General features: G+C 48.7%; 3 protein-coding genes across 4 annotated transcripts; 2 read left to right on the top strand and 1 right to left on the bottom strand.

Annotated features, from left to right (window-relative positions):
• Positions 1-1976: 1976 nt before the first annotated feature.
• Nicn1 (nicolin 1) lies at positions 1977-7484 on the top strand. 2 transcript variants are annotated; one of them, XM_041677185.1, is made up of 6 exons: positions 1980-2211; positions 4155-4331; positions 4955-5068; positions 5472-5543; positions 5942-6046; positions 6121-7484. In XM_041677185.1, exons 1-6 carry the CDS (start codon positions 2080-2082, stop codon positions 6160-6162), a joined length of 642 nt encoding a protein of 213 aa, XP_041533119.1. In that variant the 5' UTR covers positions 1980-2079; the 3' UTR covers positions 6163-7484. The 2 variants fall into 2 exon arrangements, with proteins under 2 accessions (XP_041533120.1, XP_041533119.1); XM_041677186.1 differs by lacking the exon at positions 4155-4331 and having other exon boundaries at positions 1977-2211.
• A 132-nt stretch (positions 7485-7616) lies between these two features.
• On the top strand, positions 7617-13006 carry Amt (aminomethyltransferase). The gene is made up of 9 exons (XM_041677184.1): positions 7617-8017; positions 8121-8288; positions 8688-8768; positions 9761-9892; positions 10657-10735; positions 11022-11167; positions 11609-11789; positions 12128-12283; positions 12381-13006. The coding sequence occupies exons 1-9, from the start codon at positions 7931-7933 to the stop codon at positions 12557-12559; spliced, it is 1209 nt and encodes a 402-aa protein (XP_041533118.1). The 5' UTR covers positions 7617-7930; the 3' UTR covers positions 12560-13006.
• Positions 13007-13925: 919 nt separating this feature from the next.
• Positions 13926-16911, bottom strand: Tcta (T cell leukemia translocation altered). Its single transcript, XM_041676816.1, has 3 exons — positions 16460-16911; positions 16080-16134; positions 13926-15236 (listed from the first exon to the last, which is right to left on the bottom strand). The coding sequence occupies exons 1-3, from the start codon at positions 16680-16682 to the stop codon at positions 15194-15196; spliced, it is 321 nt and encodes a 106-aa protein (XP_041532750.1). The 5' UTR covers positions 16683-16911; the 3' UTR covers positions 13926-15193.
• Between the last annotated feature and the right edge of the window lie 183 nt (positions 16912-17094).

The raw sequence follows: 17094 nt of genomic DNA, 5'->3' as shown, positions 1-17094 counted from the left end.
TACAGAGCTAGTTCCAGGACAGGCTCCAAAGCTACAGAGAAACCCTGTCTCAAAAAAAAAACCATAATGTAAATATTTGTGTTTTCTGATAGTCTTAGGCGACCACTATGAAAGGTTCATTCGAGCCCAAAGGGGTCACAACCCAATTAAGAATCTCTGTTCTGGAAAAACAGTGTTCTCTACCCTTGAACCATTGCTTTAATACACCCCTCAGTATTAATACATTGCTTTAATACTTTAGATGTACCCTTATGTAAACCAATTGTTTTATCTATTGTCTTTTGTTTTTAGTCTTCTGCATCGTCTTTGTTATTTTTTTTTTTTTTTTGAGACAGAGTTTCTCTGTGTAGCCCTGACTTCCTCTGTTGACCAGACTGGCCTCAAACTCAGTAGATCTGCCTGCCTCTGCCTCCCCAGTGCTGGGATTAAACTCGTTTGTCACTACAGCTGGGTTTATGTCTTTTTTTAAAAAGATACCCCCCCCTTTTTTTTTTTTTTTTGCTTTTATTTTGGGACAGGGTTACAAGATTTCTCTGAGTAGCCCAGGCTGTCCTGGAACTCTGAGATCTGCCTACCTTCACCTCCCTAGTACTGGAATTAAAGGTGGGCTCCCCACTACTCCCCCACCCCCAGACAGGGTTTCTTTTTTTCTTTTTTTTTTTGTTTTTTCGAGACAGGGTTTCTCTGTGGTTTTGGAGCCTGTCCTGGAACTAGCTCTTGTAGACCAGGCTGGTCTCGAACTCACAGAGATCCGCCTGCCTCTGCCTCCCAGACAGGGTTTCTCTGTAGCTTTGGTGCCTGTACTGGAACTCACTCTGTAGACTAGGCTTGCCTCAAGCTCACAAAGATCGCCTGCTTCTGCCTCAAGTCTTTTTTTAATTTTAATTTTAATTAACTTATTTATTTAGTTTTTCGGGACAGGGTTTCTCTGTGTAACAATCCTAGCTGTCCTGGAACTAGTTTTTGTAGACCAGGCTGGCCTTGAACTCACAGAGGTCCACCTGCCTCTGCCTCCCAAAGGCTGGGATTAAAGGCGTGCACCACCACTGCCCGGCAAGGCTTTTTTAAAAAAGATTCATTTATTTTTACTTTGTGTGTATTGGTGTTTTGCCTGCATGTTATATGTGTATCCACGTCTTAAGTGCCCTCGGCGGCCAGGAGAGGGCATTGGAACCAAAATTACAGACCGCTTTCATTTTCCACGTTAGTGCAGGAACAGAATCCAGGTCCTTTGGAAGAGGAGCTAGTGTTCTTAACCCCTAAACCATTTCTCTGGCCCCTGCAATGTTCTTTTTGTTTTGTTTTTGAGTCAGGGTTTCTCTGTTTGCTTTGGAGCCTGATCCGTCTGCCTCTGCTGGGATTAAAGGCAAAGGCATGCACATCCACTGCCTGGCTCTTTCCTTCCTTCCTTCCTTCCTTCCCTCCCTCCCTTCCTCCCTTCTTCTCTTTCTCTTCTCTCTTCCTCCTTCCCTTGGGTTTCTCTGTGGATCCCGGCCTCCCACCTGGTTCTGCCTCTTAAAAGCGTAGGCTCCACTGCCCGGGCGAGTACTTTAAATTTCTTATCCTCCTTCCTCTGACTCCAGAAGAGCTGGGATTACAGGCCTGAGGCTGCATTCCTAGTTTTATGGGGTACTGGGGGTATCAATTTAGGGCTTTCCATATGTTAGGTTAACATTATCAATTGAGCTGTGAGTTCTTTATAAAAATGTTTTTGCGATTAATGTCATTTGTGTTCAAGGCCTTATCCATCTTAACCGACTGCCGCCCTAACAAAGTGGCAGAATCTAAGAAAGGTTTACGCCGGCCCAAAGCATTCTGGATCCTTTGGATAAAGAATAGCTCGACGGTTGCCGGGAGCGGCCGAGGAGCGGCTCTCAGACGCGTGGTGATTGGTTGACGCAGAACTTCCGCAGGCACTTCCTACTCTCGACCCGCCCTGAGCATCGTTGATTGGCTGGTCTGTGCATGCGCTAGGTCGCCTGGGAGTTGTAGTTCTTTTGTTTCGCTAGGCGAAGCCTGTAAAGGTTAGTAGTTGGCGACTGTTAGCGGTGATTGTGCTTTGTCGCTGGCGTCGGCATCATGTCTCGTGTGTTGGTGCCCTGTCATGTGAAAAGCACCGTAGCCCTGCAAGTGGGAGACATGAGAACCTCCCAAGGTCGGCCTGGCGTGCTGGTCGTCGATGTCACCTTTCCCAACGTCGCGCCTTTCGAGGTGAGCGACCCCCCAGTAAGCGCGATCAAGGCGTCTGGGCGGGGAAGACATTTTTACTCTTTTTTTACTCTTTCACAACCTCTGCAGTTCCCCTTGCTTTGACGAATTGGCCCTATTCAGTGGCATTACAGTCTTTATGATACTAGAATTTACTGTCCTGTTCTCTTCAGCATCTCTTCCTCATTTCCAGGACACCACTGGAAATACAATTATGAACCTCAGTACAAGTGGGAGGGTATTTTGGTTTTGGCCATAGCTGGGATCCTTAAATAATGATGTCAATTTCCCCATTCCAATGGCTTCTGCCATCGGTTAGGTGCAGCTCATCCTTCATCTAGGTCCTCCTAGTGACTTGTTTCTAATCCCCAGTTGCACTTCCATCTCAGCTGACCGTGACAGGGCACTGCATGACCTCAACAAGGGACAAAGCTTACCTCTAATGGCATAGCATTCTGAGCCACCCTGTGACGGTGCCTCACCCACTCCCTTGGCTTTACATGCTTTGTGTTACAATATGTGGTTATCTCCCACGAGGTTGCTTACCACTGGCTGGGAAACCTGGAATATCTGAGTCAGTGTGTTTGAGGCGGCCCTTTGACATCTATATATATATATATTTAAATGCTTATTTTAACTTTATGTGTATGAGTGTTTTGTCTGCATGTATGTGTTTATACTTTGTGCATACTTGGTACTGATGGAGGCCAGAAGAGGCTTCTAAATCCCCTGGAACTGAAGTTATGAACTATTAGGAGTCAGGTAGGTTCTGGGAACCAAACCTGACTCTGCAAGAGCACCAAGTGCTCTTAACCACTGAGCACCCGATATGTTTTTGTTTTTGTTTTTAATTCCATGGCTGATTCTGATGAGCTTCCAGTGATGATAACTACTACTATGGTAGTTGATACTGTAGGTCTGCCTAGCTCATTGCCTCCCCCAGGCCCCTGCACTGCAGTCAGCAAGCTCTCCTACTCTTCTTTTTTTTTTTTGGCTTTGGAGCCTGTCCTGGAACTAGCTCTTGTAGACCAGGTTGGTCTCGAACTCACAGAGATCCGCCTGCCTCTGCCTCCCAAGTGCTGGGATTAAAGGCGTGCGCCACCACTGCCCGGCTTAAATTTTTTTTTACCTGCAATGATCGGTTCCTGCCAGTAGTGGTCTCTGTGTTTTTGGAGCCTGTCCTAGAACTAGCTCCTGTAGACCAGGCTGGCCTCGAACTCACAGAGATCCGCCTGCCTCTGCCTCCAAAGTGCTGGGATTAAAGGTGTGCGCTACCACCACCTGGCCGGCTCTCCTACTCTTCTTATTCTGGTCTTAGTCTGATCATTCCTTCTTAGTTAAGAGACAGAGAGCTCCACAGAGGGAGAGAACCTCTGCTATTACCAGGTTGAACTACAATTCTTTTTCATACTAGATTCTTAGGGTCTCTCACTCTGGTACTTTTTCAAATATGCTACTTTTTTGGGTGGTGGGTGGGTCTCGTGAGTCCCAGAATGGTTAAGAATTGCTGAGGCTTACCGTGAACTTCTGATCCTCCTGCCTCTGCCTCCCTAGCCCTGGGATTACAGGTGTGTATCACACACCCAGGTTGTACATCACTGAGCATCTAGCATAGAGCTTCAGACATGCTAGACAAGGCAAGTGCTGAACCGCTGAGCTACATCGTCAGCCCAGCGTGTTGCCATACCCACCTTTGTTATCTACTTCACAGTCTCGCTCTTTCAGGCTTCACGTATCCATTTTCTGCTTTCTTCAGGGACCGTCTCAGGTATGTTGGTGTGGTTTGTTTGTGCGACTTACTGGACTGTGAACATTTTTAGGAAAGCAAAATTATGTCTGGGCTCCAAGAATTGTTGACTTGCTTAGCAAAAGTGTACATTCCAAAAGAAAGATTACGTCACCGTGCCCAGGACCTCATTTCTCATGGTTGGTTGGGTGTATTCTAGTTGCAGGAGATCATGTTTAAGAATTACTACACAGCTTTCTTGAGCATCCGTGTTCGTCAACATACCCCACTGCACACACCATCCAAGTGGGTAACTTGTCTGCGGGACTACTGTTTGATGCCTGACCCACACAGTGAGGAAGGAGCCCAGGAGTATGTATCACTGTTCAAACACCAGGTCAGCTGGGCCTCAGTATGGCCAGGAAATCCCAGATGAGGACTTCCTGCCTAGGGATTGGGCAAAATAGCAGAAGGGAAGAGTGGGGCAAAAGTGGGCTGGACTGTGGCTATCAGACAGGTACAGGGGAGGGACCACTATCCTGTCCTTCCCCAAGGCTTGGGGAAGCGTTTGGTTTACTGCTGGTTGGGAAGTTCCTGCTAAAGGAGATGAATCTTAAGTGGATCTTTTTTATTTAATTTTATCTATCTATCTATCTATCTACCTATCTATCTATCTATCTATTGATTTTTCAAGCTGAGGTTTCTCCACGTAGCCCTGGCTGTCCTTGAACTCGCTCTGTAGACCAGGCTGGCCTGAAACTCACAGAGATCCCCCTGTCTCTGCCTCCTGAGTGCTGGGATTAAAGGTGTGTGCCACCACCATCCAGCTATTTATCTTTTTAAATTGTTTTTTGTTTTGTTTGAGACAGTTTCTTTGTGTAGCCCTGGTTCTCCTGTTTTATAGACCAGGCTGGCCTTGAACTCAGAAAAAGGAACTGCCTGCCTTCGCCTCCCGAGTGTGGGGGCGAAGGCACGCACCTCCACACCCTGCTCAGTAGGTCATTATGTGTGTGTGTCCAGATGCTGTGTGACTTGACCAGAGTACTGGAGCTGCGTCTGATTCTGCGGCAGCCGTCACCACTATGGCTGTCTTTCACAGTGGAGGAATTGCAAATCTACCAGCAGGGACCAAAGGTAAATGACTGTATGAAACCTACTGGCTAGCCCTGGACCTAAGAAGCTTCTAAATGGCTAGGAGAGATGGGGCACTGGTGTGGGCGATGGGCAAGGATGGAGAGCTACAGAGGGAAGCCTTCATGAACGTTGGAGGAATATGAATGCAGAAAGTCAAAGGTGAGTTTCTGCATCGGCATCCCCTGACCCTCGAGACCACCTTTAGGTGCTGGGATGGACTTTTGTTCCTGGGTTCTCCTTCTGCAGAACAGAAGAGCTCAGTAATCTGAGTGTTCCTTTGATCGTCCATGGTCCTGAACAGGAATTTCCCAGTATTTCAGGCTCAAGGGACCTTTTCTTTGCTCTCAGGTGCCAGAGCTCTCAGATTCAGCCCCACTTAGAAGAGTATACCTTTGCTTTGCAGAGCCCCTCCTTGACTTTCCCCAAGTGGCTTTCCCACCCGGTGTCCAATGAGCAGCCTGTTCCCCGCCTTGAGGTAAGCTCTAACCCTGGGTGTTAGCCACTCATACATGGTTCTGATGCCCAGAGTATGAACATGTGGGCCTCTGGCTATCTTGAGGCCAGCTGGGGATATAGAATACTTACCGAGCATGCATAAGGTCCTGGGTTTGATTTCCAAGACCACAAAAATTTGAGACTGGACACAGGGCTCATGGTTCAATGTCTTCCTGGGTGTTCTGTGGGATTTGAGTTGTGTCTGCTTCTAGGCAGGCATGAACTGCTTCCTGAGTGAACATCAAGCCCTAGGCACACACACATTCTGCAAGTTATCTGGGAATACTACTGGTTTCAGCTGGAGTGCCCCTTGTCTTACATCTCTAAGGGCACTGCTGGGGAGAGATTCATGGCCACTCTTCTTTCCTTCTGGAGCAGGGTCTCCCAGATCCCAGCAGAGTATCCTCAGAGGTGCAGCAGATGTGGGCACTGACAGAGATGATTCGGGCTAGTCACAGTTCCACAAGGATCGGCCGCTTTGATGTGAGTGAGTGCTTCCTTCTGCTTGGCTTTCCTTGCTTTGAATGGCTCAGAACTGATAGTCTCTTGTGTTGCAGGTGGATGGCTGCTATGATCTGAATTTGCTCTCCTACACATGAGCGGCAGCATTCTACTTGAGACATTGGCCTTCTGTGCCCATCCAGGACTGGTTTGGCCACCAGAAACTGAAGTGTGTTCCCTGCGCATCCAAGTTCTATCTGCGCCAAAGAAATTCTTGACGTTCACTTAGCTGTTTTAGCATGACTTCTCAGTGTGTGTGGGGGGTACTTTCTGTCTTTGTCTGACATGCAAATTCAGTCTCCTCTTCTCAACATTTACAGGTTCTACTTAGAATCTTTGAGTTCCTCCTGCCTATCCTGCCAGTGTGCACAGCCTGTCTTCTACCATTTTCCTTATTATTGAGATAAACCTGTTCCCTGTAGCCACTGCTGTTTTGACACTCATGACCTGAGAAACTTGAAGAAGAGATATCCCCTATTCATTCCTCTGCTTCTGTTGGTAGCCTTTTTCCTTTTGTATTATATCCATAGAAAAGTAAATGTCCTACAGACCTGCATGGTGGCACACACCTTTAACCTCAGCACTTGTGAGTTTAAGGCCAGCCTGGTTTACACAATGAATTCCAGACTAGTGAGGGCTACACAGTAAAACCTTGTCTTTGTGGTGCAGGGGATGAAAAGAAAAAGAAAATGTCCCTCTTTAAATCTGTCTTTTGCCAGCCTATACCAGCATAGGAGGCAGAGCTGGGATTTGGCTGCTGAAATGTGTTGTCTGTCAGTTCTGGGCAGGTGCTTTTGGCACAGCTGGGGCCTGACAATGAGACCTCCAATCTATTTGCCCTCTGTCTCAGCATGAAGCATATCTATGACCCTTCTCCCAGTTGCTTCTTGCCGGTCATGCTCAGGACAATGAGAGATGAACCCTGGGGGTAGTGTGTGCAAACGAAGGTTTCACAGATACTGTTTGAGAGGCTGCGGTCCTCGATGGCCCTGGAGCAACCTGTAAATGATGAAGGCTGCTGCTCTTTCCTGGGCTAAAATTTGGTTTCCCTCCAGGTCTCCCAGATGTTGCCCCTGGGAAGGGTTATAAAGCAGTGCAGCAAGGTGTCCTGGACCTGGAAAATTGAACATGTGTATGTGCAGCAGTTTTTGGGAAAGTCTAGCCACCTTTGGTAGCTACCCTGTATTCTTGCCAATCAGCCTTCTTGAAGTTAGTGTTTTTACCTACAAGATCATTGTTTAAACCCATCTGGTTTTTGCTGAAAGGCTGATCACCATAGTCCTGTGTTCAGGGAGCAATGGTCTTTAGTTTGCATGAGTAGAGAGGATTCGGGGTGGCAGGGATCATGCATAATTCATAGCTGTATTCCTAAGATCCCTGGAACTAGTGTGCGGCAAGACAAATAAATACTTGTGCAATACGTGATCGCTGCTGTTTGCTGCTTGTGTGTGCCCAGTGGGAGAGCCAGAGACCAGGCCACAATGATACTAGGACTGCCCAGGGGATTTCACCCTCTAGTGGCTCCACCTCCCACGGCTATTTGACCTGAATGTGTAATTCAGGCTTTTCAGCCATTTGCAGAACTTTGACCTTCTGGAGGCTGGGAGTTCTAACCCCCTAGTTCTGGTTCTAGGCAGTTCTGTTCTGAACTGCCTGACTTGCTTTTATTAGCTAAAGGAAGAGCCTGAGGCCATCGGGAGTCAACGCCCCGTTCTAAATCCCAGCCTGCCCTGTGGGCTTCCCACACCCCTTCCCATCCTCTGGGAGCTAGAAAGACCTGTCCAAGCAGGGGTTTGGACTACATCTCCCAGAGTGCCTGGCAGAGTAGTGGCCTCGGTGTGCCGGCTGCACCAGTTGCGGGTTACAATGCAGCGGACAGCGAGTGTGGTGGCTTTGGGCTTTTGCCTGCAGGCACAACCCTTGGTCCAGAGCCGCCCACTCAGTTGTGTACAGGTGTGATGAAGGGCACTGGTGGGAGTTTGTTACTGGTCTTGGAGGGTGGGGGAGGAAGCTGATGGGACTGGGCCCTGGTGGCTTTAAACCTGGCTGTCCACAGGATGTGCTCCGCAGGACTCCACTGTATGACTTCCACCTGGCCCACGGAGGAAAAATGGTGGCGTTTGCAGGGTGGAGTCTACCTGTTCAATACCGGGACAGTCACGTTGTTTCACACCTGCATACACGCCAGCACTGTTCTCTCTTCGATGTGTCCCACATGCTGCAGGTGAGCCAGGGGCTGGATCTGGTCTTCCTCCCCATCTACAGTATTGTACTTTGCCGCTTAGCGTGAGATCTTAGACTACAGGGTTAGGGGCACTGACTAATTTAGGAGGTCTTCTGATTTGCTCTCCCCTGCCCTTGGCTAGAGCTGTACCTACTCCCATCTGTTGTGCTGGATATTGGCTAGAAATTGGTTGGGTATCTTAGTAAGGTGCTCGGTCCCAGGAGGCTGGGAGGGAAAGGGGAAACGAGAAGGTAGACCCTCTGCCATCTCCAGAACCCAAAGACCGTACTTACTTCTGGGCTGAAGTGTGTTATGGACAACTGTAGGATGCTTTCTTGCCTAGTAGCCTTTTAGACTTCAGATACTGCAGTGGCCTGAGGCTTTCCATATTTTCCCTAGACCAAGATATTTGGTTGTGACCGAGTGAAGCTGATGGAGAGTATAGTGGTTGGAGACATTGCGGAACTAAAGCCTAACCAGGTGGGCCTATTTTATTTTTCTCAATGTTAGGTCCTTGTCTAAAGCTTAGGAGGCACAAAGATAGGTCAGATTTAGCTTTGCAGGGCTTGCTATCTTGATGGAGCCATTGGGTCATTTCCAGATATCCAACTGGCTTTGGAGAAGCACTATCCCAGCCCTACTACATTGTGTTGGGAGGCCAGAAACCAAAGTTTGTATGCTTTGACCTCATGCTGCTCATACCTGTGGTATTCAGAGCATGATCCCTAAACCAGCAGCCTCTCCATTTTCTAGGGCTGTGTTAGGAATATGCTGAAGCGCTGCTCTACTCTGGGCTGCTGAGCCAGAACTGTAGTTTTAACAAGATCCCTAGGTGGTTCGAGTGACTTACCAATCTCAAGGTTTGGCCATCCAGTTACAAGGTTAAGGCCAGCTTTACAGTGTTTTGAATACATTGAAGAATGTACTGGGAGCCTGTGGGATCCTGAAGATGGTCTTTGAATCTTTTCTCCTGGAGGATGGCACATGGGTGGAGGTGGGTGGGGTGAAGTAGTAGTTCATAGGTGTCACAGAGTAAGTGTGAAATGGGTTTCTAATAATTGAGAAGTAAAGCCGGGCGGTGGTGGCCCACGCCTTTAATCCCAGCACTCAGGATGCAAAGGCAGGCAGGCGGATTTCTGTGAGTTCAAGGCCAGTATGGTCTAGAAGAGCTAGTTCCAGGACAGGAACCAAAAAGCTACAGAGAAACCCTGTCTCGAAAAATAAAAAATAAAAAAATAAAAAAAAAAGAATTGAGAAGTAAGAGAGACAAAGGTCCCACTCGTCTGGGAGGGGTGGGAATGTACTTGACAAATGAAGGTCAAAGACCCTAGATTTGAGCCTTCCCTTGCACCCTTTACCCAAAATTGCATTCATGAATTTGTGGTAGCTGAGTGGATCTAAGAATGTTTCTGGCTCACACTTGGCTTTGGCTTTCTGGACCTGGAAACAAGGATGTTCTGCTTTAATGCTAGGGCATACTGTCACTGTTTACCAATGAAGCTGGAGGCATCCTAGATGACTTGATCGTGACCAATACTTCGGAGGGGCACCTGTATGTAGTGTCCAATGCTGGCTGCTGGGACAAGGACTTAGCCCTCATGCAGGTATAGTTGCTTTTGTTTTGTTTTTCCAGACAGGGTTTCTCTATGTAACAGCCCTAGCTGTCCTGGAACTTGCTCTGTAGACCAGGCTGGCTGTGGCTGCGAACTCACAGAGTCCACCTGCTTCTCTCTGCTTCTCAAGTGCTGGGATTAAAGGCGTGTACCGCCCCTGCCTGGCCCTACAGCTGCCTTTTATTCTAGGCCTTTTATATTCTTTGTTCATAAAGCAGTGCCCAGTGCAGATAGGGGCTCAGAAAATGACTCTTAGTACAAGAACAGCCAATATACTGAAGAGTAGGCACTCCGTCTGTGCATCAGGGTTTGGGGATAGAGACTAGCAGGGGTGGGGAGATAAAGCTGACCCTGGGGGGGCTGGAGAGATGGCTCAGTGATTAAGAGCATTGCCTGCTCTTTCAAGGTCCCGAGTTCAATTCCCAGCAACCACATGGTGGCTCACAACCATCTGTAATGAGATCTGTGCCCTCTTCTGGCCTGCAGCATACATGCAGGGAAAACTCTATACATAATTAATAAATAAAAAAAAATATTAAAAAAAAAAAGCTGACCCTGGCCCTGAAATGATCATCCTCTGTGATGTAAGTGAGGTGACAGACGTGGGCTTAGGTCCTCCTTACCACTTAGCAGCTACGTGAATTTTAAGATGGGAATCAGCCTGCTATCAGCCTGCCCAGTTCTGCAGTGTCCAACCCAGAGTAGGTGCTCAGTAATGGTTTTAGACGCTGATGTGCTTCTGGTTTTCATTTCAGGAGAAGGTCAAGGAGTTCCAGAACAGGGGCAGTGATGTAGGCCTGGAGGTGATAGATAATGCCCTGTTAGCTCTGCAAGGTGAGCGTGCCAGGTTGGGGCTAGAGCCAGCCCTTGCCTTCCTGCCTTTATTTGCTGCTTAGCATGGATGCTATCCCGAGGGGAAGGTATGGATGCTGTGATAGCTGTATGCCATAATTCCAAAGTTAAGTATCTTTCCTCTCTGCAAAGCTGTCCGAGGGTTGGAGCAAGGGCATCCTTTTCTGTTTTGCTGAGTTGGACTTGCTTGGGACCTGTTCTGCTTCCTAAGGAAAGGCTGTAGTTGAGGAGGTGCTGGGTCCAAGACCCTTGTTATTCTTGGGCTCAGGACCCGCTGCAGCACAAGTGCTACAGGCTGGTGTGACAGATGACTTGAGGAAACTGCCCTTCATGACCAGTGCTGTGATGGAGGTGTTTGGTGTGGCTGGCTGTCGCGTGACCCGTTGTGGCTACACAGGAGAAGATGGTGTGGAGGTATGTTGAGAAGTAACTATTCCCTATGGGGCCTCATGCCTGTAATCCCAGTGCTTATGGAGATAGAAGCAGGAACATTTTAGTTCATGATGGTCTGGGTTTCCATAGTGAGTTCCAGGCTAAGCAAGGCTACATAGTGAGAGCCTATCTCAAAGAAAAAAAAGCCAAATTAAACCCTAAAACAAAAAATACAGTTGTAAAGTTTGGCAGAGGGTGGCACATGCCTATAGTCCCAACACCAAGGAAGTAGAGACAGGAGAATCATAAGTTACAGGCCAGGCTGAGCTACCTGTCTCAGAGGGATGAGAGTAGGGGAAAATGGGGAATATCACTATTTGTACAGGAGTGTTTCACTTCTGTACAACCAAAAGTGGTAAAAGTGGTTACAGGATTCAAGGCTCAGGGGGTAACTGCCCATCTGCTCTCTCGTCCTTTGTGCAGATCTCAGTGCCAGCAGTAGAGGCAGTCCACTTGGCAACTGCTCTGCTGAAAAACCCAGAGGTGAAGCTGGCAGGACTAGCAGCCAGAGATAGCCTGCGCCTGGAGGCAGGCCTCTGTCTGTATGGGAATGACATTGATGAACATACTACACCTGTGGAGGGCAGCCTCGGCTGGACACTGGGTGAGCTGGGCTAGCACTAAAGGGGTCCTGAAGATTAGAGTATCTTTTAATGAGATCAGCAAGTCCATAACTACTCCTAAGGTTGTATATACTGCAACAAGTAACTCAGCTTTGCTGAGCCTTCATTCCCTGAAGGTGCTACTGTGGTCTTGCCTTTTAGAAACTGAGGACCCTAAGTATGGCTTCCAGGGGGTAGGAGATGATTGATTGACTGACTGTAGTGCAGGGGAAGAATAGAGCCCAAGTGATGCTAAATGACATCACTTGGGGCCTTCGTAGTAAAGGATTCCTGTGTCCAGGACTTATGTGCAGCTTACATCTGGTGTGTTCCTTTCCAGGGAAGCGGCGCCGAACTGCTATGGACTTCCCAGGAGCCAAAATCATTGTGCCCCAGCTGAAGGGCGAGGTGCAGAAGAGACGTGTGGGGTTGATATGTGAAGGGGCTCCAATGAGAGCTCACAGCCCTATCCTGAGCACAGAAGGCACTGTGATTGGTAAGTGGTCCAGGAGGGGACATTGGCTGGCAGGGTATCCAAGGTAGGGATATTGGGCTGGCAGGGTTGTGTTAACCTATGGCTTATGCTTGGACAGGCACAGTGACCAGTGGCTGCCCTTCACCCAGCCTGAAGAAGAATGTGGCAATGGGATATGTGCCATTCAAATACAGTCAGCCAGGGACACAGCTGCTGGTGGAGGTTCGGCGGAAGCAACAAATGACAGTGGTTAGCAAAATGCCCTTTGTGCCCACGAACTACTACACTCTCAAGTGAAGATGACCCATGGGAAAGCAGTTCCCTCCAGGAGTCTTGCCCTAGAAGGCATTCTATAGTGCTTAGTCAGGACAGAAGTAGAACTCACAGGGGTGGGTGGAAGCTGAATGGGGTTTGCTGTGGTCTGATTAGGGTGGGGAGAGCATCCCATCTATTCTCCTTCCCCACCAAGCTATCCTAACTTTAGGGCCTGATTTTTAAATGACAAATCACCTTACTTAATGTCCTATTTTAGTCTGCAATCCCACTAACCTTATTCTGCCAGGGGCTGGCCAGAGAACAAATGTCTGCCTTTGTGTGGAGGATACCTGCCCAACCTACCTCACGATGGTTTCTTTAATTTCAAAGGGCTGTTACTGTGAGCAGTGTGAGCTTAGGTGCCTTCCACTTTGTTGCCCATGAATGCATACTCTGCCTTTCCTCGGATAAAAATGACTCCTGACTCAGTGTCGGGTGAGTTGTTCCTGTGTGCAAACTTAGGGATGGTTAAGCAAACACAGACTCACCCTTCCACATTCCCTAGTCAACTCAGCCTGCTGTGCAGCAGCAAGACATGGCAGGCTGGGTACTTGGGCTGACCTTAGCTCTTGTTGTGAATAACTGTATTTTACTAACTCTTGAAAAAAAATTAAAGTGTCCTTCTGGGGCTGGAGAGAAGAGGGCTCAGTGGTTAAGAGCACTGGCTGTTCTTCCAGAGGACCCAGGTTCAATTCCCAGCACCCACACAACAGCTCACAACTGTCTGTGATCCAGCTCAGGGTGATTTGACACCCTCACACAGATATGAATGCATGCAAAACACCAATGCACACAAAAATAAGAAAATTTTCTTTCTTCTTACTTGCCATGGTCTCTAGCTTTATTGTTCTCTTGTTCACTGGGTTCCTGGGGTGCCAACCCAATGCCTGTCTTCTTGGCCTCCAACACAGGTTCTGAGTAAGCTCTCCTTGAAAGAGGCTATATATATATATATATATATATATATATATATATATATATATATATATAAACTAACAGGGATATAGAAGTGGTGTGGTGGCATCCCTTTTTAATCCCAGGACTTGTGAGTTGGGGACAAAAGTGTTGGGAGTTCAGGGTCATCCTCGGCAATATGTTGAATCGAAGGCCAGCTTGGACAACATGAAACACTAACTCAAATCTCTCTATCCCTCCCACTCCCACATCCCCAAACCTAATGGGAATATTGTCCCTGGTAGGCAATCTACCACCACTCTAGGGAGCTGGCATCAGTTCTCCACCTCTGCAAATTACTGTATTTTGGATCCTGAGGGCAACACACCCACGTTCCCTTACTGGTTGCCCATGCGCACACACCCTTGCCCTGTTGGAATAACCACACGACTGATGCACTTCTCTGTTTAATATGCCGCATCTTCAGTTGCTCCTGAGATGGAATATGAGACCTTGCCTCTTCGTAGGGATGTCAGGGGGTGGACCTGAGACTGTGAAGAACATCTTTCTGCCATACAGATGCATCGCTGGAGTAGGTACTTGTGCATGAGGAGTTCAGTACAGTTTCATTTATAGTACACCTGCTACAAAGTCTTTGTAGACAAAGGCTGCCAGAAGCCTATGTGACATCTAACAAAGAGACAGTGGGACACCTGAGGTAGCCAGTGGCCCAGCAGAGACAGGCAGAAGTACAACCACTAGAGGAGATAGATCCAGGGCCACAATGCTTTTAGGAACCATAGTGTTCTCAGGAAGTGGTGTTTCCCTGGGGACATTTGCCACCCACCCCTTTAGAACCTCTTCTGACCCACTGTGAAGAGCCCAGGGCTATCTGGCTAGTGGCTCACTCTTACTGATATTTTTAGGGGCTGAAATGATACTAGCAGGCTCTTAGGATGAACCCTTGTCCAGATGGGAAGTGATAAGGCTGCAGGGCACAATGAAGTCATTGCACTAACTGCTTAGTACCTCCCTAGGAGGTGACAAGGTACAAACCAAAACACCCCATGGGCACTTGAGCAAGGGAGCTGGTAGCCAATACCAGGGACTCTAGGTGCACTCAGCGCCTCTCAGGTACTCAACTTGCCCTCAAAGAACAGAGAAACAGGTCAGCTGGGAAAGGATAACTTCCTCTGCCTGCCTCTGACCTGAAAGACTGACTGCGCCAGGGAGGTCCATGTTTGGTGCTCTGGTCCAGGCCAGGATTACCTGGCTTTTTGCCTACAAAGCAAAGCCAAGGAAATCAAGGCTTAGGGGAGAACAGACTTCCCTCATAAATCTCAGAACTGGTTAACCTCAAGATTCCTCTTAGAAGGACAAATCTCTGTAAGATCACGCCCTAAGGGAATAAAGAGGACAGGAAAAAGACAAGGTGAAAAAGGGACTGCTGACCTTCCCAACCAAGATGCTTCTCAGCTCTAACCCTTGACAGAAGTCTTAGGGCAAGACACATGGTAGAGACAAACTTCACCTGCCTGGTACCTGGAGCTGTCGGAGGCAAGCCTGAAGGCAACAGGCTCACCCTGCAAGCACTGTGGTACTCCAGTCCCCCAACCCCAAGCCCTCTGCAGTTTTCCAAGGGGTCTGGGCAGCAGCAGGATGCAGCCTAGGAGACAGCAAACCCAGTGGTGTCTCTGGAGACCCTTCTGCTGTTGCCTTCCCTTATTCTCTGTGGGTTTTGAGAGGTTCATTTGCTGCCATTTCCCTGAAAGTAATGGAGAGAAGCAAGGTTACTTCATGGATAGCAGAATAGTCTATTCACGAATACTTGCCATTAAGCAGGCAGTTATAAATGCTAATGAGATCAGGCCACTGTCTTGCTCCATGGTCCCCCTATGCTCTTGTGTTCCAAGTTCACCATCACAGCCTTCTCTAGTCTCCTAGTATGTCACATTTGTCCTAGTTAGTGAGCCTGTTTTAGCTATTTTTTCCCCTTATCCAGTGTTCTACTCTCTCTTTGGTCTCAGTTTAGGTGTCATGGGGGTGGTCCCTGAGCCCCTTTGCATTTGTACTTCCCCTCTAAACCTCTTGCTTCCACTGTAAGCAGAGTCTGGGTTGTCCTTGTTTTCTTGGACCTGCTGTGACCTCTGTCATATGGTAGACGCTCAGAGATTGGCTGAATGAAATGTCTTGATAAGTAAGCTGTTTTTTCAGAGATTAGGAGGCTGACTTGATGAGGTAGTGTGCTAAGAATAGAGGCTGTTAGGCTGGGGGGGGGGGTTATAGCTTCGATGGTACAGTACTTGCCTAGAATAGATGCTCTTGCTTTCCTAATGAAGGACTTCCCAACCAAGGGATTCGTTTCCAATAGACCCGCCACTTCCTCTTTCTAAAATTATGGTAACACCCCCATCCATCCCCACTGAATATGCTGATAAGAGGCTCTCTGGGCACTGGTAAACGCCCAATTCCAATCCTGAGAATTGGGTTCTTGCAAAGGCCGCTCACTAAGCTAGGGCACTGGCATCCTGAGAATTCTCTTCCCTGTCACCAGTACTCGAGTGTCCCCTGACTGCCAAGCATGGAGTTGGGATAGAGATTTACTCACCATGAAGGGAAATGTGTGGAGCCATCAGGTGTGGATCCATTCTGGCCACTCAGACCTGGAGGCAGGAACACACCCAGAGCTGCAGGAGGCTGAGGGTGGGGCTCTGAGCAGGTCAAGTCAGGGACCACCAGTATAGTTTAAGGGATTGGGGCTGGGATGCTAGGGACTAGACACTGTCTGGTAAGGGTTTTTGAGAAACAGTTACAACGTGATGATGGACAGGTGGGGATTCTAGTGTAAAATGATATGGGGGTGTAAGTCTGGATACAACGAGGCATCTGAGGGACCAGTGGCAGTCTAGCCGGACACAGGAGAAACAAGTGATACAGCTTGGTGGTGGTAGGGGCAGCCAGGCCAAGGAGGTTCGTAGGGAGCCTCACCTGGACGGTGATACAACCCGGTCACTGTGTTCCCGTAGAACCCCCACGCCAGCTGGATCCCCAGGAGACTTAACACCAACCACAGCAAGAGCAGCTTGAAGAGAGTCACTCGCATGTCCTGTGTCTCCCACTCCCGCAGGAACTCGCTGCCCAAGGTGCCCAGCGCTCCGAGCACCGTAGCGGGCAGAGCTTGCAAAAAGTGCCCAGACCAAGGTTCCGCCATGACTGGCCAGCGCCCCACTGGGTGTACTGTCACCGTGGTTCTCACTGCGCAAGCGTCTTATCTTCCGGGATTACGCTTGTAGGTGCGCACGCGTACTCTCAGGCAAGGAAGATCTACTTCGCTTGCGCGAAGTGTTGGCAGTTTGGGGCAGGGCTTTAAAACCGCGCAGGCGCACCCATCCCCGCCCAGCTTACTTAAAGGGTGAGTGATTCGGTAAGTATAAAATAGCAACTCGGTCTTTTATAGCCCCAGGTTTCCCGTGATGCTCCGCGCGGCTGCGATGATTGGTTAAGCATCTTGCTTTTAGGGCGTGGATGCGCTCTTGAGCAATCGTGGACGAACTGCGAGTGTGCGCGCGTGCGCGGGGCCGCGACTGGCGCCAGCTCGAGCCCGCAGGGCGCTCGGGGGCGCG

This window comes from Microtus oregoni, unplaced genomic scaffold, assembly GCF_018167655.1.
Source record: "Microtus oregoni isolate MIOR12 unplaced genomic scaffold, Mior012 000028F_ref0000031, whole genome shotgun sequence".
In the NCBI taxonomy this organism is placed as follows: Eukaryota; Metazoa; Chordata; class Mammalia; order Rodentia; family Cricetidae; genus Microtus; species Microtus oregoni.
Note: the sequence above shows the minus strand (reverse complement) of the source record. Positions and strands in the feature narration are given on the sequence as shown.

Bases quoted from the DNA above. Each gene is read 5' to 3' on its own strand.
- Tcta (XM_041676816.1), bottom strand. From the start codon at position 16,682: ATGGCGGAACCTTGGTCTGGGCACTTTTTGCAAGCTCTGCCCGCTACG. The intron at 16,135-16,459 runs GTGAGGCTCCCT...TCCTGCCTCCAG, and splicing joins CGGGTTGTATCACCGTCCAG to GTCTGAGTGGCCAGAATGGA. The intron at 15,237-16,079 runs GTGAGTAAATCT...CATTACTTTCAG, and splicing joins TCCACACATTTCCCTTCATG to GGAAATGGCAGCAAATGAAC.
- Amt (XM_041677184.1), top strand. From the start codon at position 7,931: ATGCAGCGGACAGCGAGTGTGGTGGCTTTGGGCTTTTGCCTGCAGGCA. The intron at 8,018-8,120 runs GTGTGATGAAGG...GGCTGTCCACAG, and splicing joins GCCCACTCAGTTGTGTACAG to GATGTGCTCCGCAGGACTCC. The intron at 10,736-11,021 runs GTGAGCGTGCCA...TCTTGGGCTCAG, and splicing joins TGCCCTGTTAGCTCTGCAAG to GACCCGCTGCAGCACAAGTG.
- Nicn1 (XM_041677185.1), top strand. From the start codon at position 2,080: ATGTCTCGTGTGTTGGTGCCCTGTCATGTGAAAAGCACCGTAGCCCTG. The intron at 2,212-4,154 runs GTGAGCGACCCC...GGTGTATTCTAG, and splicing joins CCAACGTCGCGCCTTTCGAG to TTGCAGGAGATCATGTTTAA. The intron at 5,069-5,471 runs GTAAATGACTGT...TTTGCTTTGCAG, and splicing joins TCTACCAGCAGGGACCAAAG to AGCCCCTCCTTGACTTTCCC.